General features: G+C 44.7%; 2 protein-coding genes across 2 annotated transcripts in view; both read left to right on the top strand.

Moving 5' to 3' along the window:
* Positions 1-26,662, top strand: part of LOC114661106 (retinoic acid-induced protein 1) — a 684,250-nt gene that overhangs the window by 382,837 nt on the left and 274,751 nt on the right.
* The window catches only part of LOC114661107 (dynein regulatory complex subunit 3-like), a 34,603-nt gene that overhangs the window by 6,545 nt on the left and 1,396 nt on the right, over positions 1-26,662 (top strand). The window contains exons 4-11 of the mRNA XM_028814243.2: positions 4,326-4,472; positions 7,458-7,577; positions 12,045-12,157; positions 15,485-15,659; positions 21,710-21,841; positions 21,956-22,026; positions 24,809-24,932; positions 25,143-25,274. Coding sequence (XP_028670076.1) covers positions 4,326-4,472; positions 7,458-7,577; positions 12,045-12,157; positions 15,485-15,659; positions 21,710-21,841; positions 21,956-22,026; positions 24,809-24,932; positions 25,143-25,274 — 1,014 coding nt within the window. The remainder of the gene's footprint in view (positions 1-4,325; positions 4,473-7,457; positions 7,578-12,044; positions 12,158-15,484; positions 15,660-21,709; positions 21,842-21,955; positions 22,027-24,808; positions 24,933-25,142; positions 25,275-26,662) is intronic.

A 26,662-nucleotide genomic window follows, 5' to 3' on the forward strand; every position in this document is an offset into this window, starting at 1 on the left:
TATGTGTGTGCTTGTGTTTACCTTACGATGAGCTGATGCCCCGTCCAGAGATTTTGTTTCTGTCTTGCGCCGATGCTTGCTGGAATGGGTGCATCCCTGAATTGATGGATGTAACCATTAAACATCTGTTTCAGAGATATTGTGGCAAAGTGTCCTTGGAATTTAATGGATGTTTTCGGGCACACGCATCACATCCCGTGAAGTATAAACCTGGCCTTAGGCGCCTTATTTTTCAGCTGACGATTTTGACTAGGGCTTATTTTCGGAGTAGGTCTTATTTTCGGGGAAACAAGTTATTAATGTTCAGTGCAAATATACAAAAGCGCTATTATGGCTATGTTTGCTGTTTGCGAATAAACATATTGTTAAAATTGTGCACTGTTGACCTTTAAGGAGAGATACGCTGTACTTTGCTCCAAGACGTTAAAATATGTTGATTTTTGCAGTATTAAACGTAAAAGTTTTTTTTTTGTAATCGAATGCCGTCTTGGGAATTACACTGTACCTTTATTCTGGTTAATAGTGCCACCTACTGATTTGATTAAACAATACATAAAGTTGAGTGATGTTTAACATTGCTCTTCCCAAATACTATGTAAGTTTGACATTTAATTAGTTATGTTCATATATGTATTCCATTTGTATTTGTGCACTTATTGTATTAATTTATTTCTGTTTAGATACCACACATAATAGAGCGGGAGATCGACAGGCGGAGCATCGGTCTGTCGTGGTGAAAAAGGAGCTGAGCTGAAAGGCGAAGCTCTCAATTTACCAGTCGATCTATGTTCCTACCCTCACCTATGGTCATGAGCTATGGGTAGTGACCAAAAGAACGAGATTGCGAATACAAGAGGCTGAAATGAGTTTCCTCCGCAGGGTGTGTGGGCTTTCCCTTAAAAATAAGCTCGGTCATCCGGGAGGAGCTCAAAGTAGAGCCGCTGCTCCTCCGCATCGAGAGGAGTCAGATGAGGTGGCTCGGGCATCTGATCAGGATGCCTCCTGGACGCCTCCCTGGTGAGGTGTTCCGGGCACGTCCAACCAGGAGGAGGCCCTGGGGAAGACCCAGGACACGCTGGAGGGACTATGTCTCTCGGCTGGCCTGGGAACGCCTTGGGATTCTCCCGGAAGAGCTAGAAGAAGTGGCCGGGGAGAGGGAAGTCTGGGCATCTCTGCTCAAGCTGCTGCCCCCGCGACCCGACCTCGGATAAGCGGAAGAGAATGGATGGATGGATGGATGGATGGATAAATTCACGTCTCAAATACATTTTCTAGCCTAATATAATCACATATTCCAATGAAATTGAAGTGTAACGATTATCTTTTAATATTTACCCATGATTTAACAGATCCTCACCTAAGTATGAAAAGAAGACAATATCAGCGTCCCATCAGTGTACAGAGTCAGAGTTTTATCACACTAGGAGTGAATGTGAAGTGTGGAATCAGTCAAGTCATAAATAGTGATCAACAACGGAGGCCAATATTTTGCGAAATTTTAAAATAAGCGCATCTGAGAGATGCTTATGCTTTGAATTAAATCAGCCTTTTTGTAGGTGTGTGTTGTTTTTTTTATTACAGAGGACCCTTGACTTACAAACTCAATTCGTTCGCAAGGGCTGGTTGTAACTCAAGTTGGTTGTAAGTCAAGACTATTTTTCCCATAAGAAATAATGGAAATACCCATAATGCGTTCCGAACCTCCCACAGCAACACTTAGATAGATAGACAGATATGAAAGGTACTATATGATAGATAGATAGATAGATAGATAGATAGATAGATAGATAGATAGATAGATAGATAGATACTTGATTAATCCCAAGGGTAAATTCACATACTCCAGCAGCAGCATACTGATACAAAAAACAATATTAAATTAAAGAGTAATAACAATGCAGGTATAACAGACAGTAACTTTGTACAGTGGAACCTCGGGTCACGAACGTCTCGGAACACGTACAAATCGGGTTACAACCAAAAAGTTTGCCAAACTTTTGCATCTGTTTACGATCACACTATCGGTATACGAACAAGCCAGTTTCCCTTTCGGTTTGTGCGTGCTAATGATTTCTGCACGTGTTCAGTCTCCCCTGTACAGTACATTGTTCTCGGTCAAACGTGCATCGCGCAGAGGGACTTTAACTCAAAACTGTAATCTCCTCTCCCACCCAGCTCCCTGCTCACTTCTTTCATACCAGAACTCGACTCCTGCAAGGTTAGTTTTCTTGGTTGTTTATGGTTAGTTTTTGTATAAATTAAGGATTTTTTAAATGTTCATTTTTTTCCCTGGGCTTAAAACTAAAAAAGTGTTTACAGCGAGCAGTTCATAAGGCTATAGTGTGAACTCTTGCAATGTTAGTTTTCTCTGTTCAAGGTTTTCTCAGTGTTATTCAATGTTTTTACATTTAGTTTACTATTATACTGTGCATTCTATGGTATAAGTAACTATTTTTGTGCTTAAATATCTTTAAAAAAATATATTTACATACAGTTCATATGGTCTGGAACAGATTAATTGTATTTAGATACAATCCAATGGGGGAAATTACTTTGGGTCTCGACCAAATCAGGTTGTGACCAGAGTTGTAGAATGACTTACAGTTGTGACCCAAGGTCCCATTGTATAATGTTAACGTTTACCCCCCCGGGTGGAATTGAAGAGTCGTATAGTGTGGGGGAGGAACGATCTCCTCGGTCTGTCAGTGGAGCAGGACGGTGACCGCAGTCTGTCGCTGAAGCTGCTCCTCTGTCTGGAGATGACACTGTTCAGTGGATTCTCCATGATTGACAGGAGCCTGCTCTGTGCCCGTCGCTCTGCCACAGATGTCAAACTGTCCAGCTCCGTGCCTACAATAGAGCCTGCCTTCCTCACCAGTTTGTCCAGGCGTGAGGCGTCCCTCTTCTTTTGCTGCCTCCCCAGCACACCACCGCGTAGAAGAGGGCGCTCACCACAACCATCTGGTAGAACATCTGCAGCATCTTATTGCAGATGTTGAAGGACACCAGCCTTCTAAGGAAGTATAGTCGGCTCTGTCGTCTCTTGCACAGAGCATCTGTATTGGCAGTCCAGTCCAATTTATCATCCAGCTGCACTCCCAGGCCTGTACCCTCTGCACACAGTCACCTCTGATGATCATGGGCTCCGTGAGGGGCCTGGGCCTCCTCAAATCCACCACCAGCTCCTTGGTTTTGCTGGTGTTCAGTTGTAGGTGGTTTGAGTCGCACCATTTAACAAAGTCCTTGATGAGGTTCCTATACTCCTCCTCCTGCCCTCTCCTGATGCAGCCCACGATAGCAGTGTCATCAGCGAACTTTTGCTCGTGGCAGGACTCTGAGTTGTATTGGAAGTCCGATGTATATAGGCTGAACAGGACCGGAGAAAGTACAGTCCCCGGCAGCACTCCTGTGCTGCTGACCACAATGTCAGACCTGCAGTTCCTGAGACGCACATACTGAGGTCTGTCTGTAAGATAGTTCACGATCCATGCCACCAGGTATGAATCTACTCCCATCTTTGTCATCTTGTCCCTAAGGAGCCGAGGTTGGATGCTGTTGAAGGCCTTAACCTTTTCATAATAAAAAAGAGTTGTATAATGTGCATAATTTACCAAAAACACCAATACTTTTTCTAATGTACTAACCAAAAAGTTATAAAAAGTGCCTAGCTTAGCAGAAACAACAATTTCATACTGTACTCACCATTTAAGTTGACATCTTCGTTACCTTCTCTTCCTTCCTTAGCTTCTTTTCTACCTTTTTTTTTGGGCCATTTTGATAGCAGTTATCGAAATAAATTATATAAATCACTGCACTGACTGAAATTCCGTCCACAAACACATGTATCTGGGCTCCAAGTGACGCGTACGAACGCTCTTGGCTGTTTGTTAACATTCGCACAAGTGGATACATGTGACCGCATTCGGGTCGTAACTCAAGACGTTGGTCGTAATTCAAAACAAAAATTTTGGTCATAAACCAAGTTGTTCGCATGTCAGGCCGGTCGTATATCGAAGGGCGACTGTACTGTCATTATTCTATGGACACATGGCAGTAAGGGTTTGATCATACGATGTACAGGTGGCACCAAAATGGAAGTTGATTTAGAAAAACACAGGCAGAATGGGCTAAAGTAGTGAAATTTATTTCCACGCTTTAAAAACATAAAGACAACCACCTCATAAAGGCTCAGCCAAAATGTTGTGTTTCTATCTTTTTGTAATTTCTTTCAGCTTGGAATTAAATTTCTTCTGTAGGCTTCTCTGAAGTCCGACTTTCTGCATGCTCATACGTTCCTTTCAATGGCTTCTCTGTCTGTGCTACAGATCATCTATTTGCGGAGGCTGGAGAAGCTGGAAGCACTCTGCCTGGATGGAAATCCCATTGAACAAGTTGAGGACTACAAGCTGTTTGTCGCCGCCTACCTGCCCAATCTGGTCTATCTGGACTACAAATTAGTGGACAATGACACTGTGAGTACCTGCGTGTGACTGGATAGTCATGTTGAGCGCACTGGTGGGGAAAATGATTTGCCAAAGTAGAGATCCCAGAGTCCAATCAAAACAGACTCTCTTTCTTAGTCGTGACCGGCGCTATTGGAGGCTTTCACCATACAGGTAGTCCCCAGGTTACGAACACCCGACCTACAACATACGAACGGGGCCGCAGCTGCAACGCATGTGCTTCAGTAACTGCCGCTCCGTCATCTTCAGCCAGGGGATGCTGCAATCGGTGGCTGGACGGAGGCTGGAGGTAGCGTTTCTGGACCCGACTCGACCCAGACCCAAACCCGCCGGGTAATGACCTCAAAACCCGGACCAGAGACCCGGGCTTTAAACCCCCGTGTTTGGGTACCTAGAATTTATTTCAAGTTTTAAAATTAAATAATTTTTGTAAAAATCAAAATGAATTATTATGTTTAAATTGTTTTAATTGTAACTAACAATATTTCGGAAAAAAACAAGAATAAAATAAATTAAATGAAATATTCGACCAACAAGTGCGCATTTGAAATAAGTTTTTACTTGTTTTTGCTTGCATACCCCAGGCGAACTGCACCATAACAAAGCTATAATTAGACTCTAGAATCGATCGATTCCAGACGTTCAGACGTTTGCGTTTAGTTACGGGTAACTTTTTAAAACGTGGAAATTCGGTAGTACTATTAACAATTCAACGAAATCTTAATACATAATTCGCCAGTCTCCTCACTTACTCACTCACTCACTCACGTCCGTCCGAAGCCGAATGCGCAGTCGCCTTCTGCGCACGCCGCCTTCTGCGCATGTCCGAAGCCGAATGCGCAGTCGCCTTCTGCGCAGTTGCCCGAAAAACCTTACGAGACCGACATCCAACCCCAACATCGCGGCAGGTGGCGGATTTACGGCCGCAAAAATTCAAAGAGAAAGGCGATTTCGATTAAAGCTCTAGAGGCCTGAAAGGCGATTTCGACTACAGCTCGAGGCCTAATTACACATTCATTCAATACACTTATAAGGTTTGTGGTGCTTATACTTATCACTATTCCACTCGTTCCCGTTTCATCTTATGTTGTCGAAACGGGCTCTTTGTCTATATTAAATAAATAATATGATAATTAATAAATATATAGGATACGTAACAGTATTTATAATTATTTAACTAAACGCACACGTCTGTAGTGCAGCAAGTGCTATACTTCAAAGTGAGAGATAATGTACGTCGCGTGCTTGATATACCACAAAGACGGAATGATGTATGGCTTTTTTTATTCTTGTTGGGTCCGATGTCGGGTTGGGCATGTAGCTTGGCCTTTAGTATGTCACCGACAGCGGGACTGAGAATGCTTATCACTGCATACGATCCATCATCGGCCACTCACAAGAAAGGTAATTATCGAATGAAATGGTCTTAAATATAAATATAATGATTACATCCTATTTAGATTATGATCGACTAAATTATTTCTAATTATTTAAAATATTTCTTGAGAGGCTCTATGACGCACTATGCACAGTGAAACCTACTTCAACAGAAAACGAAAGAACATTCTTGGTGTCTGCAAATTTTTGCAGCAAACTTAGATCGGCATTGGGGGATAAGTCTCTTGATGCTTTGGTGTTCCTTAAATATTATTATATTAGAGCTAATAAAAAAATACTTGTAAACTTTATGTAGATAATAATAAGCCTTTTGTATCAAATGTAAAATTTGGATTTTTTTAATACAATGATTTTGGACCCGAACCCGACCCGGACTCGCCGGGTTTCTAAAATATTGGACCCGGAATCGTTGGGTTTTTAAAAGCCGGGTTTTCAGAAACGCTAGCTGGAGGGGGTCGATTTCGCTGCTCGTGCAGTGTAGTGTCCGTGGGGTGGCTCCCGGCGGCAAGCGGTTTCACTGCCCGCCCCCCGCTGCAAGTGGTGACCCTGTTGTGGCTGAACGGAGGCCATTGAGGGTGAACGGGGAGTAGCATTGTAGTGTGCCTCGGATGGAGGCGGTGGTGCGGTGGGGCACTGCAGGCAGCATATTGTAGTGGAGGTGACTGTGAGGTGGGCCGGTGATGAACCGCCCCTCGCTGCCCCCATTCATTCTCAATAGCAAGCCTGCTTGTACAGTTACGCACATAGCAGGAAGTTGTCTCTTGTCAGTACAGGGTGGTCCAGATCTAATTCTGCAGATCCAGATCGTCTGGATGACTTTGATTTATGTGGGGACGATTCCAGTTCGGCGCGAAGACGATTCTTCGTGTCGTCAGTTGGTATCCTTCAATAAGGGCGCGCGTAAATAAAGGCGAGCTTCAAAAGGGCAACCTCAATTGAGCGAATGTTTTAATATTCTTGCTTTCGCCTTTTTATACGTTCAATCATTGCCTTTATCTAATAAATTTTCTGTAATAATTTTGTTACGTTTGCCTTTATTCGCTGCACCCAATTGAGGTCGCCCTTTTGAAGCTCGCCTTTTTGTGCGCGCCCTTATTGAATAGAACCCGTCAGTTCGCACACTTCTCGATGGTCCGGGATTTTTCGGGTGATTTTCTATGTAATAAACTGAATAAGTTATAGCGTAATGAAAATTGCATAATTGGATCTGGACATCAGACGTGTTGACGACTGGTGCCTAATCTGCTGTGATAGCGTGTACAGTGCTGTGCAGAAGAGCTCATCTTAACCTTTTGTCTTCACCCTTCAAGAATGTCTCTGAAAAACAAATGTGATGCAAGCGCTGGTGATACAGTAAAGAAGAGAAAAACCATCAGCATTGAAAATAAATAAAGTAGAAATAATAATAAGGTCAGAGAGAGGTGAAACTCCATCATTAATTGGCAGAGCACTTGGTTACAGTCAGTCGACAATAGCATTTTTTAAAATAATGTACCTGCTCCGACTTACGTACAAATTCAACTTAAGTACAAACCTACAGTCCCTATCTCGTATGTAACCCTGTATTTAGGAAGTCACATTCTGCTTATCTTGCAGCGTGAGCTGGCTGGTCTCAAATACCAGTACGTCATCGAGGAGCTGCAGCACAATGAGAACTTGGCGAAGACAAAGCAGGAAGAGGAGCAGAAGGAACAAGAAGTGCTACAGTTGCATAAGGTAGGAAAGAGGAGGAGGAGGAGGAGTGTGACTGTCTGAGAGGCAGAGTTCAGTCAGCAGGAGGACGGACTTAGATGCTGCCTTCCGCTGAGCGAAGTACTGTGGGTAGCAGGAAGAAAGACAAAGCATGGTTGTTTTCACTGTCTGTTTAAGTATTTGCACTTCACAAAGTTAAAGAGTTCCTTAGAAATAGTGTGCGTCAAGCGAAGCAACACCACACACCCACACTGTCATATGTACAGTTATATCTGCAAATTAAAGGTTTGGATTTGAAATCTACCTTCCAAGTGTTTTAATGGACAACTATGCCTGCACAACCAGAAGATGGCTTTTAGTTGTTTCTCTATTTCAGTGACGATGCGGGTTCCGCTTCATGCTCCCATCTCCGATTTGGGAGCTCATGAACCCGACACCGTCGATTAATGTAACCGGGATGAGCTGATCAGTGGGGACACAATGAAGCAAGGGGATGGTGCAAAAAAGGTGCAGAAGTGCTTTTATTTAAAACAACAAAACCAACACAGTGTTCAAAATAAATAGTGCAGGATTTCCAAAAGGTCAAATAAATAATCCGCTAAAGCCAGTGAAAAAGTGGAGGTTAAAATAAATAAATAGATCCTTTAAAAACCGGGGTTAAAACAATGGCTGGAAGCAGTCCTTTTAACCCTTAAACTGCCACATACTTGGGGGTTAATGTACCCCTGGACGCCAAATACTTTTTTTTCTGCACTTTTTAAAGTAAATGTCACAATTTACCAAGAAAATGTGAAACTTTAATGGAACGCATTTTTTTTTCATGCAAAGAGCATCACGATTACTGCAACACTGATCATTTTACACACTGCCAATGAACGGAAAAAACTATTAAAAAAACTGCTGGAACAATATGTACAAGGTGCAACTGACGCCATGGATGAAATTCAGTAAATCACCGAGCCAGCTGTGCTTGAACTGGCTGCACGCAACCACACAGAGGCCAATGCTGATGCCAGCAGGCTAGTCTAGTGCAGCGGCTCAATCCCAGGGACGGTGATGCTGCAGGGGGTGCCAGTGGTCATGAGCTGGCTGCTCAACGATTGTACGGCACGGACTGATCAGCTCTTGGGGTGCTGGCAAATTGCACTGGGAACCGAATATAGCTGGTTGCGGCATTTAACGAATGTGCGTCGCTGAATATACTCGGGTCCAGAGTGCTGCCAAATTGCATTGGGAACCGACTATAGCCAGTTCCGGCAGTTTAAGGGTTAAAAACAAAACCCAGTACTTTCTTTCTACTGGCAGCTCCCCTGCTTTTCCCATCCAGGCTTTGCACCAGGGGAGTCTCCCTACCTACAGCTGTCCTTCTTCACGTCTGGTTGCCTTTCGGTCCCTGGCTCCGTCAGACCCCAATGGCCAGGGCGCTCACACTGGGGTTCACTCTCCTAAGCCTTCCTGGCTCCCTGCTGCCTACCGAGGCCTTATGCGGTGAGCCAACCACCTTCTGGGTCACTCCAGCTCCTTGATCGCTCAGCTGGAGTGACCGTTTCCTTCAGCCCCACCGAGTGTCGGCCAAACAGGGGGGCTCTCCTTCCAGCTGCCTGATCGCTCACTCTCTCTCTCTCTATCTCGCACCGGCCCTTTACTTCTCCATCCTTGCCTGTCTTCCTCCTCCTAACCTCCGCTCACTCCAGTCCTTATTTTCTCTTTCCCCCTTCCACACGTGCATTCCTACTATGTACAATGGGGACGTGGCTCAGGTGTGGCGATTAGCAGTTCCTGGTTTCAATTACGGATGCGGACAATTCCTCACCTGTGCACATAAGCGAGGAAACGCCAGCCTCACGTAGCGTCCAAGAATCGCTCCAGCCACACTTCTACGCCCGCTCTTTAAGATGCAAGTGCTGCGATTGTCTATTCAAAAACTGGGCTTTTTCATCTGAGCCGTAGACCCGCTATACCACAAGGAGGTGAGGGTATGTTGGAATGGCGGAGTACAAGTTAGCCTGCCCACAGCCCCCAGTGTGTGGTCAGTCAAAGAAAAGCTTGCACGCTCAGGCCCCACGTCCAGCAGTACAGGGGGCATATTTAATTGAGGTTCGTTTTTGACCTCCCTCTGTCTTCTGATTCCATCCATCCATCCATTATCCAACCCGCTATATCCTAACTACAGGGTCATGGGGGTCTGCTGGAGCCAATCCCAGCCAACACAAGGGTGCAAGGCAGGAAACAAATCCCAGGCAGGGCGCCAGCCCACCACCAAGCACACACTAGGGACAATTTAGGATCGCTAATCCACCTGTTTGTGTGGGTTTCCTCCCACAGTCCAAACACGGGGAGAACATGCAAACTCCACGCAGGGAGGACCCGGGAAGCGAACCCAGGTCTCCTAATTGCGAGGCAACAGCGCTACCACTGTGCCACCCGTCTTCTGATTCCAGTTTCTAATAATAACATAGTCACTGCTGCCACCCCTGCTCTAGCTAAGTAGCACCATGGACATTTTGTATGGTAGGTCCATTTTAAGTCCAATTGCTCAGGCTTCACAGCTGCAGTATATGGGGTGTTTGGCTGCTCAGTGACACCTACCAAGCAAGTTCCGGTCTAGGTTTGTGGACCAGTGTCCAATACCTAGATAGTTATACTGGTCTCATAGCTTACAGTGTGTGGGAGCCACGAATGCTACAGTTGTAGTGGTGACGCTGCGCAGAATAGGTGTGGGCTGACACAGAGAGAGAGAGATTAGCCAACGTCTCCAGGAAGATCTCTGCTCTCAGTACTCCGAAACCGTCTCTGCACGGCTGACTAAAGGAACTCTGCTATGAGCTCCTGCTGCAAGTAGTTCAGTTCTGAGCCAGACCACCGGTAGTTTACCACCGTGCAAACCTGAGAGCTGAGATGCTTTGTGGTGTGGGTCTACAGCAACACACGTGGCGACGAGGATGGGATCTGCACTGTGCTGTGAACATTCTATGAATCAATTAATAGAATAGCTACTTAATCATAAAATATAAAACAAAACAACAACATTGTAATTCCCCAGCATGCTAAACAAGTTACAAAAATTATTTGAATCGATTAATTTATGTGCGCCCAATGATTTTATTTAGTCACATATAACCACGAACATTGTGGTTAAAGTGCATTTATAACTAAAATAAATAAAATACTTCTACTTAAAAAAATTTTTTATATATTTTATTTGTAAGCCAACAGCAGTATAGGACCATGTGACTGTCGCATGGTGTGTCCTGTTTGTTTGTTTTAACACTAAGAACCTCTGAAGACGTATTTGGTGTTTAAAAGGGTTAAACCAACGTGAAGACCCGAGAGGTGTACAAGCTGAGGGTGTACTCACACTAGGCACGTTTGTTCTGTACCGTGCCTGTTTTGTCTTGGTACAGTTCTATATTGTTCTACTCTTCATTCCCCTTTTGTATTGTTTAATGTGTAGCCTTTGTCAGAATGCATCAAATCCCATAGAAGTTTCACTGCTTATAAGGTGTTGTACTTTATAACTTCTCCTCACCTTCCCTACTACAGCTATAACCTCAGGCCATTACACAGAGTAAAAGACAAGCAGGAGTTGAGTTACAACTTAAATAATGCATTATTGTTAATATTCATAAAATAATAACAATAAGCAAAGTACAAGTGAATATTGGCAACCATACAACCTGATAAGTGCTAGTGTGTAGTTCTGGGCGGCACACAGACTTGTTAGTTACTTTAAACGTCTCTAGTTAAGTCATCATTTTATGGCTTTCTTTACAACAGGCCACATGCCCCTCTCAATATGACTGCTGAGCTGTGCTTCCCAGTGGGGTCTTCTTTTCAGTTCATGGTGTGTGAGATGTTCCTTCATTATGATGGTAAGAATGAGATAGGGAGGGGTGAAGCCACCAAATTTACACATTCTCTGTCCAAATCCTTACACCAATAGGGAGTCCTGCTACAGAATGGCCTCTGATTCAAACCAATCCCAAACAGTCATACTTCAGACCAATGGGGGCACACAATACCTTTCACACCTTTTGGGTCAACCTCTTCCAAGTGGCCCAGGGCACAGTATGGTTGGCCCAGCACGGAGCGATCACAGAAGTCAAACAAACTAGACTTTGTGGGGTTACATGCAGACAAACGTGCTCAGGCACAGGGTACACCCTGAGAAAAGAGGCACAGCACAAATCTGGAATGTTCTGGAAAAGAAAATTCTGGTGTGGCGAACAACAGACATCGAATTGGTCAGCCATGGGAAACAATGAGAAACGTTGTGAGAAATGTGAAGAAAAATCCAAAAATAACAGCCAGTGACATCACTAATAACCTCCACAATCCACCTTGCTCCTTGTGTGATTTGTCGGCTCATTCGGTTACGCTATCAACAGTGTTGGGTTGAAGAGGCTCCCAAAACTGGAAGAAGCAGCGTGGAGCGGACCTGCACCGTCTCCTACTAACGTAATTCCTCTGTTCTCTTTTTTTCTGTGATAGGATGCTTTTGTGGAACATCTCAACGGGCCGTTCCTGTTCGATAGCCTGTTTGCAGAAGATACAGAAGGGAGCAAACTGGTGCAGCTCCCCGAAGTGGTGCCACTTCTTGAAACATATCCTTTACAGTTGTACTACTTGTGGCCCGAGTCCAAAGTGAGCAACTGCTCAGTCATATTTTTATTACACGGGATACAAAATGGAGGACGGCTGTTGTGAAGGAATACTCCTGGAGAGACATTTGTTAGCCCCACATAACCTGCAAGGCTGGGTTTCCTCCACACTTTTGCTCTCACAGCCAGTAGTCTGGCCTTACTTGTACAGTCGTGGCCAAAAGTTTGGAGAATGACACAAGTATTGGTTTTCAAAATATCTGCTGCTTCAGTGTTTTTAGATCTTTTTGTCAGATGTTTCTGTGGTGTACTGGAGTAGAATGACAAGCATTTCAGAAGTTTCAAAGGCTTTTATTGACAATTAGATTAAGTTTATGCACAGAGTCCATATTTGCAGTGCTGGCCCTTTTTTCTTTCTCAAGACCTCTGCAATTCACCCTGGCAGGCTGTCCATCAACGTCTGGACCAAATCCCTGACTGATGGCCGCCCATTCTTGCATCATCAATGCTTGCCGTTTGTCAGAATTGGTGGTTTTTTGTTTGTCCATTCAGCTCTTGAGGATTGACCGCAAGTTCTCAAAGATAGATAGATAGGGGAGTTTCATGGCCATGGACCCAAAATGTTGAGGTTTTGTTCCCCGAGCCACTGAGTTCTCACTTTGGCCTTATGGCTCGGTGCTCCATCATGCTGGATTGTTAATTGTGGGTCACCAAACTGTTCTTGGATGGTTGGCAGAAGTTGCTCTTGGAGGATGTTGTGGTCCCATTCTTTATTCATGGCTGTGTTCTTAGGCCAAATGGCGAGTGAGCCCACTGCCTTGGCTGACATGAGTGGTCTCAGGATGCTTTACTGTTGGCGTGACACAGGACTGATGGTAGCGCCACTCACCTTTTCTTTTTTCCGGATGCCCCACACAATCAGAAAGGGGATTCATCAGAGAAAATGACTTTTCCCCCAGCAGTCCTCAGCAGTCCAATTCCAGAATATCAGTCTGTCCCTGATGTTTTTCTTGGCTTCTTTACTGCCCTTCTTGACTCCCACCAGGCCATCTTGCAAAAGTCTTCGCCTCACTCCCACCTGTCTGCTGCCATTCCTGAGCCAGCTCTGCACCGGTGGTGCCCTGATCCCGAGGCATGAATAAAGAATGGCACTAAAACATCCTCCGAGAGCAACTTCTCCCCAACAATCCAAGAACAGTTTGGTGACACACAATGAACAATCCAGCATGATGGAGCACCAGGCCATAAGGTCAAAGTGAGATCTAAGTGGCTCGGGGAACAAAACATCGACATTTTGGGTTCATGGCCAGGAAACTCCCCTTTGAGAACTTGTGGTCAATCCTCAAGAGCCGGGTGAGGCTAGGGATCTGCACTGGCAATCAGAAGGTTGCCTGTTCGAATCCCGTAAATGCCAATAGGGACTCTGCTCTGTTGGGCCCTTGAGCAAGACCCTGAACCTGCAATTGCTGAGCACTTTGAGTTGTGAGAAAAGTGCTATATAAATGCAAAGAATTATTTTTAAAAAACCACTAATTCTGACAAACACCAAGCATTGATGATGCAAGAATTGGCTGCCATCAGTCAGGATTTGGCCCAGAAATTGATGGACAGCATGCCAGAGTGAACTGCAGAGGTCTTGAAAAAGAAAGAAAGGCCAACATTGCAAATATGGACTCTGTGCATAAACTTAATGGAATTGTCAATAAAAGCCTTTGAAACTTTTGAAATGTTTGTAGTTCTACTTCAATACACCATAGTAGCATCTGACAAAAAGATCTAAAAACGCTGAAGCAGCAAACTTTGTGAAAACCAACACTTGGGTCATTCTCAGAACTTTAGGCCGTGACTATAGAGTGCAACCGACAGAGCTCAGTGGAGCTTGGTGTGCCCCCTAGTGTCTCAATAGGGCAATGTGCACTATGTGATAAAGCGCTATATAGCGCCTGGCCCGGCACAGACTCACACTGAGGCACGTGTATAAAACACCAAGACTTTTATTTTCTTCACCTGTGGGGCACGTCTTCCCCGTGAACCCCACAGGCAATACACCGTCCTGAAATCACTCCAAACACAAACACAACACTCCCTTCTCGTACCACGACTCCTCCCTGGCAACCTCGTCCCCTTCCTCCCGATTCTGGCCCTAAGTGGTGGTTGCCGGCCCTTTTTATAGCTCACCCGGAAGTGCTCCAGGTACTTGATCACCTGCTTCTGATTGCACTTCTGGGCGGGGCTGTAGAGTTGTCCAGGCCAGCTCAGGGACCCATGCAGCACCCCCTGGCAGCCACCCCAGATCCCAACAGGGCTGTGGAGAACTCCATCTCCCATGGAGCCTTGCGGGAAACTGAGGCACCAACCTCAGCCAGGGAGGCTGCCACCAAGTGTCCCGGGTGAGGTACTGAGCAGTCCATGATTGCTCCCCCAGAACATGTGTAGAAGGGGCGTCCCGTCACAACTATCATGGATCCAAACAACAAAACCCTTGAAGTAATGCTGCGTTCAATTTGAAGTGAGAATTTCTAAGTTCCTAAGTTGGAATTTTCAGCTGGAATGCCTCCTTAAGGAGTTTGCATGTTCTCCCCGTGTCTGTGTGGGCTTCCTCCGGGTGCTCCGGTTTCCTCCCACAGTCCAAAGACATGCAGGTTAGGTGCATTGGCATCCTAAATTGTCCCTAGTGTGTGTTTGGTGTGTGTCTGTGTGTGTCCTGCGGTGGGCTGGTGCCCTGCCCGGAATTTGTTTCTGCCTTGCGCCCTGTGTTGGCTGGGATTGGCTCCAGCAGACCCGTGACCCCTGTGTTAGGATATAGCGGGTTGGAGAATGACAGACTGATGCCCCCTTAAGTTGGATTTCCAACTCGGAAACTCTGGGCTGGTCTGTCAAGTGGGAGTTTGTCCAACTTCAGATTATGATGTCAATCCAAAATGGCGACGTACACCGTGAACTTTAGTGAGTGTCGTAGTATTCTACTGTTTATTAGCACTTCTGTCTATTTGTGTCTCATTAAGTCAGTCGTACTCACAGAACTGTCCAACTTCTGTCTGTGGACATGAAACACGGTGTTTAGATATGCAAAATACAGCGTAATGCGCTGTTATTAACTGCTACTTTATCCGATGGAGCAACCACAATAAATGTTTACATGGCTGCGTCTATGTTGGTTTTCCGAATATTTTACTGGAACACTTTCAACTCGGGTGTGACGTCATGCCCAGCTCTGACATCCAACTTAAGTTACAGTAAATGGAATGCAGCATTAGTTTCTGCCTGTCGGCAGAAATAACTCTCGGGACTAAGAGAAGACCTTGTTTTTCCTTAATTCTGTTTTTTCACCTACCGGAGCAAGTTTCTAGAGCTGTGCCACAACATATTCAATAACGGCCTAAAGCAACACCAGCGGAGACAGGAGGAGCTGAAGGCCTATCACGAGGGCAAGGAAGAGGCGGTGAAAACGAATCAAGACATTGGGGCGAGTAAGGTGGCCGAGTTCGACCCGGTGAAGGAGCAGGTGAGGATGAGCGACGGCAATTTGTTAAGCAGGGTTACGAGCCGAGGATGGCCTCCTTTTCACGTCCACAGTGCAATCCGAAAGTCTTTAGACCCCTTTACTTTTTTCACAGTTTGTTATGTTGCACTCCTTTGGTACTGTGTCTCTTCGGAGAATCCTTGGGTACCGCTGTTTTGACTTTGTGTTGCTCACGGAGTCCCAGATTGAGGTGTTACCGGCCTCAGGCCTAGGAGAACCTGGGCCAGGTACAAGCCACTGTTGCTACAGGGTGTAGCCACAGCGATACGGTGAAAAAGCATAAAAGAAGCGGGCAGCCGTCACAAGTCCCAGACCATACTTCTCCATTCTCCTTTATTATCCTTTACCCAGAAATATATAAATACTTCAATCTCTGCATAGAACAACATGACAATCGGTGAAACAATGGTGCAAGCCAATTTTCTCTGCATAACAAATAGTGTAAACACATTTACTTTGGTTCAACAATAGTATTGTGGGCAGCTATCAAAATTATTATTTTTTTAAATTTGCTAGAGCAGATCCATTGAATTACACAACTCACGTTGCCAGAGCAGATCCATGTGGTCTTGTGGGTCCACAGCTCTCTCAGCAAAGGCCAGTTGTTTTAAATAAATAATCACAGCGCTCACAGCTTAGCGAGGGGGCCTGGTAGTTGTGGCTAGAGTGGGTCTCAGGGTGATCTGCGGTGTGGGCGTTTCTCACCTAAGTGCACAGGTGAGAGACTGCCCACATCCATGATTGTTCCTTGTGCTGCTAAATGTGCTGCAACTGATATGCCCTCTCGGCATATATAGAAGTGCGAGTCGGCTAGAAGGGAAAGGGTAAAGGAACAAGAAAGGAAAGAAGACGGAGGTTGCTGGAGAGCGAGGAGCAGGAGAGAAGAGAGAGAGAGCCGGTGCGGGTGAGCAAGCGAGTGAGTGAGTGCTCGCAGGCAGCTGAACGGAAGCCTGGGTGTTAGGCCGACACATGGGAGTCGTAGTAGTGCTCGCTCCCGCTGAGTGTTCGAGTAGCGGGAGTGACCAGTGAATGGCGATTGGCCGCGTAAGGCCAGGATGGCAGTGGGAGTCGGGAGGCTTGGTTGGGAAGTCCTTGACGTGAGCATCCCGTTTGTTAAGGACTCCAAGTCTCGGGCCTGGGATGAGTGCGCGACCGAAGCCAGAATCGGGAGGCCTCCAGGCCTGTGTAAGAGAAAGAAGGTCAGCTGCAGAGAGAGCGTCTTGTCTGCTGTAGGGCCCAAACGGGAGAAGCAGGTGAGACGCTAGTGTAAAAGAAGCACTGGGCTCTTAATTGTAATTGTTTTAAAGGACTGCTTCCAGCAATGTTTTAACTTAGATTTTTAAAGGATTGTCTTTCTATTGTTTTACCTCCACGTTTCGTTTTAATGGATTATTTATTTACTGAAGAAGATTTTGAAACACTGCACTTATTATTTTGAATACTTGTTTTGATTATTGTTGCAAAATAAAAGCACCTTTGCACATTTGTACCATCCCCTTGCTATTGTTGCCTCACGGTCTAGCTCATCTTGGTAACGTTATCGACGATGTTGGGTTCAAGGGCTCCCGAACAGCAGATGGGAGCATGGAGTCAAACCCGCATCGTCACAATCCATTAAGATCATAAAAGATCCCACATACCCGGCACATGGGCAGTTTGAACTTCTGCCCTCTGGAAAACTTTACTGCAGTATGCACTGCAGAACGACCAGATTTAACAGGAGCTTCTTCCCTCAGGCCATCAGAATACTAAACTCTGTTAAATAACCTTTGTCCTTTTGCTCTCTTTCTTACTGTGCACTTTATTACCACAAATAGGTCTTAAGTTTACATTATATTGTATTGTAATATCGTACAATATTACATTGTCCATATTGTATATATTATGTATAAATATTGTATCCATATAGTGCAATAACACAATCGCTGTGAAACAATGTGCAATATTTTCTTTCATATTATATTTCACCCACTGACTGGCTTACATTTATACAGTATATATCTTTTGTTTTTATTGTTTGTACTGTGCTGCCTTGTGCTGTCTTATCTACTTTCTGTGTAAGAAGTGAAATGTCTGTAATGTCTGTATGTTGTCTTGCGTGCACTTGTCTTTTATACGCTTGTCTTTTATGTCTGCACATTGAGCCTGGAGAAACGCAATTTCGTTCAGCTATGCATCCGTTGTTGTACTGTTGTATGGTATGAATGACAATAAAGTTCACTTACTTACTTACTTACTTACATACAAAACGAACTTGATTAGAAACCAATGTCCCCAGGACTCGTTAATTTTCAAAGGAAGCAGGCAGTTCTGTATCGCCACATTGTGTATAGATGAGATACTAAATCAAAGCAGTCTGACTATTCAAAGTAGGTGACTCTTTAGCAAGACAGGTAAATATTTATATCCTGTACATAGCCATCAACAATAACCTGTAGCACAGTTTTCCAGAAATTTTGCCTTTTCTTTAAAACACTGGTTTATAGCCCATTACACTAAGCAACACACAGAAATGTAATTTTCCTTAAAATACTGAATTCTAGTCCATTACAGAGGCATATGACCTGCATTGTGAGGGAGCGTCAGTTACAGCACTACGGCCATGTGGCATGATTACCCGAGGGTGATCCAGCTCGCAGGATCCTTGTTGTTGAGGATCCAAGTGGCTGGACCAGGCCAAGGGGACACCCACATAACACACAGATAGAGGGACATTTCTGGAGGTTGGTTACTGGACTGTGGAGATCCCAACCAGGATCCTGAGCTGTTTCATCATGCGGTGAGTGTGGCCACACGCTGTGCCAGTGCATGCTCCCCAACCTGACCTTGTCTGACAATACAATACAATTTATTTTTGTATAGCCCCAAATCACACAAGAAGTGCCGCTATGGGCTTTAACAGGCCCTGCCCCTTGACAGCCCCCCAGCCTTGACTCTCTAAGACGACAAGGGAAAAACTCCCAAAAAACCTAGTAGGGAAAAATGGTAGAAACCTCGGGAAAGGCAGTTCAAAGAGAGACCCCTTTCCAGGTAGGTTGGGCGTGGGGGTAAGGGGGTCAATACAATACAGTACACAAAACAGAACACGAGTAGAATAGTGCAATAGAAATATTACAAGTACAGAGCAGAATTCAACAGTAGATGACCGGTTACTGTATGTTGCAGCCTTATGCTAAAACCATCCATCCATTATCCAACCCGCTATATACCAACTACAGGGTCACGGGGGTCTGATGGAGCTAATCCCAGCCAACACAGGGCGCAAGGCAGGAAACAAACCCCGGGCAGGGTGCCAGCCCATCGCGGGGCACACACACACACCCACACTAGGGACAATTTAGGATCAGCAATCCACCTAACCTGCATGTCTTTGGACTGTGGGAGGAAACCCACGCAGACACGGGGAGAACATGCAAACTCCACGCAGGGAGGACAACGGGAAGCAAACCTGGGTCTCCTTACTGCGAGGCAGCAGCACTACCCACTGCACCACCGTGCCACCCCTATGCTAAAACCATTTCTTTTTTTTCTCATCAAGCAAAGTTCAATACTCCAGAATGAGAAAACACAAACAGAATTATAGAATTTTTGGCAAATTTTTTAGAAATAAAAATTAACATATTTGATTGACCCAAGTATTCAATTGGCACTCCAGCCACTGTTCCAGTGTGGTGCTGAAGCACCACTTGGGTCCTAGTCCAGGTGGCTCATTGTGAGGTGGGTACAGCTGACGCTGATCACAACAATATTTTATCATCATTTAACTCAGTTGGAATCCCCATTAATTTTACTGAATCCGCTCACAATCTACGAGTTATCTTTGACTCTAGCATGTCATTTAAAGCACATATTACAAAGGTGTCCAAATCATGTTACTTCCATCTTAAAAATGTAGGGAAAATAAGGCGCTTTCTAAATAAACAGGATTCTGAGAAATTAATTCATGCATTTATTTTTAGAAGGATTGACTACTGCAATCCAGTGTTCACTGGATGTTCAAACTGTTCTTTATACAACCTCCAGTTAATCCAAAATGCTGCTGCAAGAATTATTACAAGAACTAGAAAATTCAAACACATCACTCCAGTTCTTAAATCCTTACATTGGCTCTTGGTTAAGTTTAGGGCAGATTTCAAAATCCTCCTTTTAACATATAAAGCCTTAAATGGCCCAGGTCCCGCTTACTTGTCTGAACTTATCTTGACTTACAAAACCAAAGCGCACATTAAGGTCTCAAGATGCCGGTCTGCTTAGCATTCCAAGGATTAATAAAATAACAGTGGGAGGTTGAGCTTTTAGTTACAGGGCCCCTAACCTGTGGAATGGTCTGCCTGCTACTATAAGAGATGCCCCTTCGGTCTCAGTTTTCAAATCCCAGCTGAAGACTTCAGTTTAGCACACCCTGACAAGAGCTGCTGATTAACTGTACAGACTGCATCTCTGTTGTTAGTCATCAGCACTAAAACATAAGTAACATGATAGTTAGAATTTGTTACTAACCCTCACCTATTCTGTTTCTCGTCTCTGTACTCAAATGTGGCACTTGGTGCCACGGCCCACCTGCCAAGTTGTTTTGCCTACCTAAGGTAAAGTCATCTCTGATGGAGGATCACAGGAATCGTCGGGTAGAGGGGTCCTTTCATCGGATTGGCTGGCCCAGTGCTATCCCAGCTGTGGAATGGCCAGTAGGGGGAGGCAGCTTGATGGCCGAGGTCTCCAGGACTCTCAACAAATCCAAATCATATTATGGGATATCATCTACTGTTAAATTCTGCTCTGTCCTTCTAATATTTCTATTGCACTATTATATTGTATTGAGGATTACTTGTGTTCTATGTATTGTATTGTAATTTCCTTTTTTTTTTGACACCCACTGCACGCCCAGCCTACCTGGAAAGGGGTCTCTCTTTGAACTGCCTTTCCTAAGGTTTCTTCAATTTGTTCCCTACAAGGGTTTTGTCTGGGAGTTTGTCTTCTTACAGAGTCAAGGCTGGGGGGTGTCAAGAGGCAGGGTCTGTTAAAGCCCATTGCGGCACTTCTTGTGTGATTTTGGGCTATAAAAAATTAAACTGTATTGTATTGCATTGTACGGCAACACCACGTCCCCTATGCTTTGGCTCAGGTGCATCCCATTCTGTTGATCAGCGTTGAGATGTTTGGAGCCAACCTGTAGTTGATTCAACTGACTGGATATGATTAAGTGACAAACACTTCTGTTTATAGAAGGTCCCACAAGGGAGTAAAAACCAAGATATGAGGTCAAAGGAATTGCCTGTAGTGCTTAGAAGATATGGGTGGAGTGGTGGCTCTGAGGCTAGGGATCTGCACTGGCATTCGGAAGGCTGCCTGTTCGAATCCCGTAAATGGCAATAGGGACTCTGCTCTGTTGGGCCCCTGACCTGCAATTGCTGCGCGCTTTGAGTAGTGAGAAAAGCGCTATATATTTGCAAAGAATTATTATTGTGTTGAGGCACTGATCTGGGGAAGCCTACAAAAAAAAAAATGTCTTCAGCACTAAAGGTTCCCAAGACCACAGTGACCTCCTTAAATCTTAAATGGAAGAAGGGACTGTTGTGTTGGTGATTTGTGCACAGTGTGTTTTGCTGTAAATTAACTGGGTGTTCTGCCTGTGTGTGTCTGGGTTAGGGTGGCTGTACGCCCCCTGGTGGTGTCACAATGTTTAATTTTATCGACCATTTACATTTTTATTCCTGTGAGTGGGTGTATGGGGAGGGGGCCTATAATGCTATTAATTCTGAGTAAAGGGGCTGAACGCTTGTGTCCGGGAGATATTTCAGTTTTTAAATACATTCGCAAACATTCCTAAAATGTTATTTTTTCATTCTGTGGTCTTGTGTGTGCTTGAGTAGGGGAAAAAATAAATTTAAATGAGGCTGCAACATAAAAATTAAAAAAAAAAAGAAATTGAAGGGGTCTGAAAACTTTCTGAATGCACTGTATATGTTTTAAATTTGGATATTATTTAGATGGAACGGTTATCTTACATATAAATAATCAGGTCGTGCATTCAGTTTCACAGAGACATTCAAGAAATCACAGACGAGGAGCAGCTGAAATCACGCCTGGCGCAGTACCACAGTGACATTGGAGAGCTGCACAACTCACTCATGATGTTGGAGATGCAGCTGTTAGAGCAGCTTAAGGTAGGACCTCCCCAGGGCATGGGGGGGGGGGGGGTCTTTGTAAAATTCTACGAAATTATTCAGAACCATAAATTCTGAGAAATCACTGACTAGAAGGCATTCATTTTTTTTTAGGACATAAGTGAGGATTTCGAAAGAAACATGACGGAAATGGTGGTCAATTTCATCGAGTATGTTCAGGGCTTATATCCTTTTGTTGAGTGGTCTGGCAAGATGCTGCAAATGGGTGAGTAACAGACTTTGGGGGACTAAAAAAAATGACTTTTGGCTAGGATTGGAGTCAAACCTATCAAATTACAGGCAACAAAATAAAAAAAAGATGGTGACGAGGATGCAGTGGTTAAGGCTTTGGACTTTAAACCCCAAGGTTGTTGGTTCAGATCCCACTACTGACACCAGTGTATGACCCTGAGCGAATCACTTGGCCTGCCTGTGCTCCAATTGGAAAACCAAAAAGAAATGTCACCAGTTGTATCATAAATGTTATAAGTTGCGTCAGTCAAGTAAACAAACGTACAAAAAGATGTCGCATGATCGGTGCCGGTGGGGGGGAAATAATTCCAACCCCTGGCTTCATACAGCTCCCTCCAAACCGAGGCTCTGGCTCCCCAGCGACCAGGGCGCTCACTCTCACAAGCCTCACCAACTCCCTCGATCCTGGTCACTCCTTCTCCTCTGAAAAACTTGGCAGGAGTGTCCCAATCCCCCCCGCCCCGCCCCGTGCCAGCCAAACACCATGCTAGGACTCACTTCTCAGCTGCCTGCCATTACTACTGCGATTCTCGCTCACTCACTCCCACACCGGCTTCTTCACCTCTTGCCTTCTTCTCTCACTCTTTCCATTAACCTCAGCTATCTTTTTTGATCTCCCCCTCCGCACTCACACTCCTACCATTTATAATGGGGACGTGGCACAAGTGTGGCGATTAGCAGCTCTCGACATCAATTACAGACATGGGAGATCCCACACTAGTGCACTTCAGTGCAGAAACCCTCATGCCCGTATCGCGCCCAGGAACCGCTCCGGCCACATTACCACACCCCCCTCCTTAAGCAGTGAGTGCGGCATTTATTTATTTATTTAAAAACTGGCCTTTTCTTCTGAGCCGCAGACATACTATACCACATAAGCACATAGAGATTCTACATCACTATTACCCATATCAGGACACTCTACGACCCAGAGGCCTGCTCACTTCAGTCGTCATTGAGTGAAGCTGTAGGTACGAAACTTTGACTTGAGCAAAACTGGATCAGATTTCATGGTGGTCTGACATGAAGATGCACGTGGTACATCAGGTTTCTAAGGGGTAACTATAGAATGAAGGCATCTCACTAGATTTGCCTCCAGGGGACAAATACATTAAATGCCAAGATTGGGGATGAGGCTGGGGTAGTTGAATAAACGGTTAACCATTGCAATACACAATTATTCGAATGATGAAATTACAATCTGGGAATTCTCCTAATATGACATGGTGAGATGTCAGAAAGTCCCGACGTCCACAAAAAAGAAAAGTCAGGTTTGGCAGTATATTGATAGTGAAATGCCCCTGCACCAACCTGAGACACAAAGGGTTGTGTTGCCACTGAAATGGATCAAATAAACAAAGTGTCATGAAAAGAGTAAGGGGGTGCGAATTGATTTATTCAAGAACATCATAAATGAACCGGGCCATCAGCTAGCCCCAAATACGAACACACAATGCAGTCTCGGGTTCTAATCAAAATTCAACACGCTACCTCCAAAAGTGACAAAAAACAAAGCATGGGTTCTCTCTCTCCCAAAGTTACTCTCTCTCCTCTCACCACCACACTGCCCTCCTCCACTTGAGTGCTGCCTTCCTTCCTCCGAGGTCCGACTCGGCTGGATAAGGGAGTGCAGTCCCTTTTATTGAGGACCCGGGAGTACTTCCAGTGTCGGTGCCACTGCCTGATGGAAGTACTTCCAGGGAGTCCCATATATTGGGGAGCACACCTCCCTGTAGCACCCCCTTGTGGAACCCATGGACCCCAGCAGGGCTGTACTGCCAGACTACAACTCCCAGCATTCCCTGCTGGTTCCTGAATGTGCGCCAATATGAAGGGCTACTGCCACATACACATGTTGGGGGGATTAAACATCTGCCAGAGATGGTCCTTGCCTGTCCTCTTCTTTTATCATGGCCAGGGAAGGTATTAGGCCCATGTCTGGTCGGAACCCCATGCCATTTATTTGGGGCTTCTCAACTGAGTAAGGAATCATCAGTTCTGGTTAGGATGTCCATCCACCCATTAGGGTCACCTAGTCCAGGTCTCTTGGCCAGGATGCCTTTATGTTCACTTGGGGCCTCCCATCCAGGTAAGGGATCTTCCTGCCTCCTGGCCAGGATGTCCATCCATTCCTTGTGCCACCTACAACATGTTTAAGTTCTGATGTATATTTGTTTAAATTCTCTTGCCTGAAGAAGGGGCCTGAGTTGCCTCGAAAGCTTGCATATTGTAATCTTTCTAGTTAGCCAATAAAAGGTGTCATTTTGCTTGGCTTTTCTTTAAATTCTCAAACACGTTTCATTAACGTCATGTTAAGCATACTCTTTTAAGTCTCAGATAACATGCGTTCCGACTAGTGGGAAACGATTTTTTCTTGTTTTGGCTCTTTAGCCGTTAACAGAATATCTGCACATTCACTTTTACAAATATCGAAATTTATCACACTGCACACCCCTAGATTGGATACAATCCAAGGATGTACATATACACTTTCTGGACACATATGCAGATGTGCAAACAGATTCAGGGTACAGAACTGACAAAATGACACAGCAGAATGGGAAGCTGCAGATCACAAAGACCTGACAGGTTTGATCTTCGATATGCAAATCTGTCAAATTAGGTGGCACCTGTAATTCCTCTTAAGTTACTACAAACGAGCGTTGCCTTGGGTTCAGTTCATCTCTCCTCCTACTGTTCCTTAACTGGATCCACAATCGCTCAACTGCGGGACTTGGAGGGCAACTACAATGAGAAAGTGCTGGAAATTGCCATCAACACCCTAGAGAAGGCCAAGAGGGATGAATTTGACGAGGATATCCCTGAAGACGTCAGAATGGTCAGTTAAATGAATTTCTGGTGGACAGTAGCTGTTATGGAAGGATTAAAAAAAAAGGATTGGTTGTGTTCCACTTGTTCAAAATGTATGCAGTATGAGCAATTTGATTGATATTAGGGTTACACTTGTCTATCACGATGTGCATTTAAGTAGGCCTTGTGTCACAGACCTGCCACTTAACTCGTGTCATTTTGTTTTATTGCTTTGCAGCTCTTTGTGGATAAAGACACAGTTAATAACGCAGTCAGCGGCTCTCATGACATGCACCTTCTGAAGATTGATAACAGAGAGGACTCAATAGTGACAAGAGCTAACAAGTGGTGTGCAAATGTGGTCACACAGGTAAAGAGCAAGACTAAAAAATTTGTGTGTACAGTGTTATGCCACTCTGGGATGTTTCATGTTCATTGACGTGAACTTGTTTATAATTTACTGCCTTGAAACTTCTGTCCAAGGTATTTAAAAAATTATGATAGACTTGGGGTATGGGTCAGACCTGCATTGTGTCACAAAGTAGGAGAAAGATGAATGCCGAGAAAAGAGAAAGAATAGGTGTGGAGGTGACGGGTGTTCTGCTGAGGAGAAACCACTGAGGTGGCTTACGAGTGTGGATTGGTTTACAGGGGTGTTGAACTCCGGTCCTGGAGGGCTGCAGGTTTTCATTCTAACTATCTTCTTAATAAGTGACCAGTTTTGGCTGCTGATTAACTTCTTTTGCCTTAGTTTTAATTAACGTGACTCAGGCCCCTTAGTTGTTTCTTTTTCCTAAATTAGTAGCCAAACAATAATGAGGCCCATAAAGAGCCGCCACATGACCAGCTAGCCTTTGCCGATCACACAATATGTGGAGGTAAAGAAGGGCGATGGTCTCAGTAAGGATGATCTCCGAGGTCACCAAGACGTTTGATTGTGTTCTTAGAAAAATTAGAAAATCAACAGTTTTGTAAAAGTCTGCTGTGGCAGAATGAGAGCAGCAACAAGTCAAGAATTGGCTTCTCGTTAAGAAACTGGTTGGAGTTTGAAGTCAAAATTTACCTGGTCATTTTATGTCTCAGTTCTGTTTGACTACCATTTAATGATAAAAAGAATCAATTCAGGACTGAATATTCAAAGACAGGGTTATTAAACTGAAGGGAAAAGAAGTTAATTAGCAGTGAAACCTGCCCACTGATTAGGAAAAGGGTAAGAAAGAAAATCTGTAGTCACTGCGGCCCTCCAGGACCAGAGTTCGACATCTGTGAGAAGGTACATCAGGATAGAAGTAGAGAGGATGAGGCCCAGAGATCAGCTAAAGAAGATGTGGTGTCTAAGTGGTGTCAGATGATATGCAAAGATTAGGTCTCACCTCAAGGGACACCAGGTACCACAGAGAGTGGAGGAAAAAGATTTGGGGGAAACCAGGTAACCTGGGTAAACATGGAATAAGTCCAACAAATAGGACAATCCTATAAGGGGAGGGGTATGGGGTTTGAGATGTCAATTCAAGAGATAGAGGGTGCCAGTCCTGTGCCTTCAACATTATTAGGGCATAATCATAGTTGACATCATAAGAGACAGAGACATAATTACATTTATATAGCGTTTTTCTAAACACACAAAGTGCTTTACATGGACAATGGGGAGCCACTTCAACCGCCACCAATGTGCAGCATCCAGCCAGTACACTCACCCACATATTACCTATTAGGTGGGAATGGGTTAATGAGATAGTTAGCCAATTACAAACACTG

The sequence above is a fragment of the Erpetoichthys calabaricus genome, chromosome 11 (assembly GCF_900747795.2).
Source record: "Erpetoichthys calabaricus chromosome 11, fErpCal1.3, whole genome shotgun sequence".
NCBI lineage: Eukaryota > Metazoa > Chordata > Cladistia > Polypteriformes > Polypteridae > Erpetoichthys > Erpetoichthys calabaricus.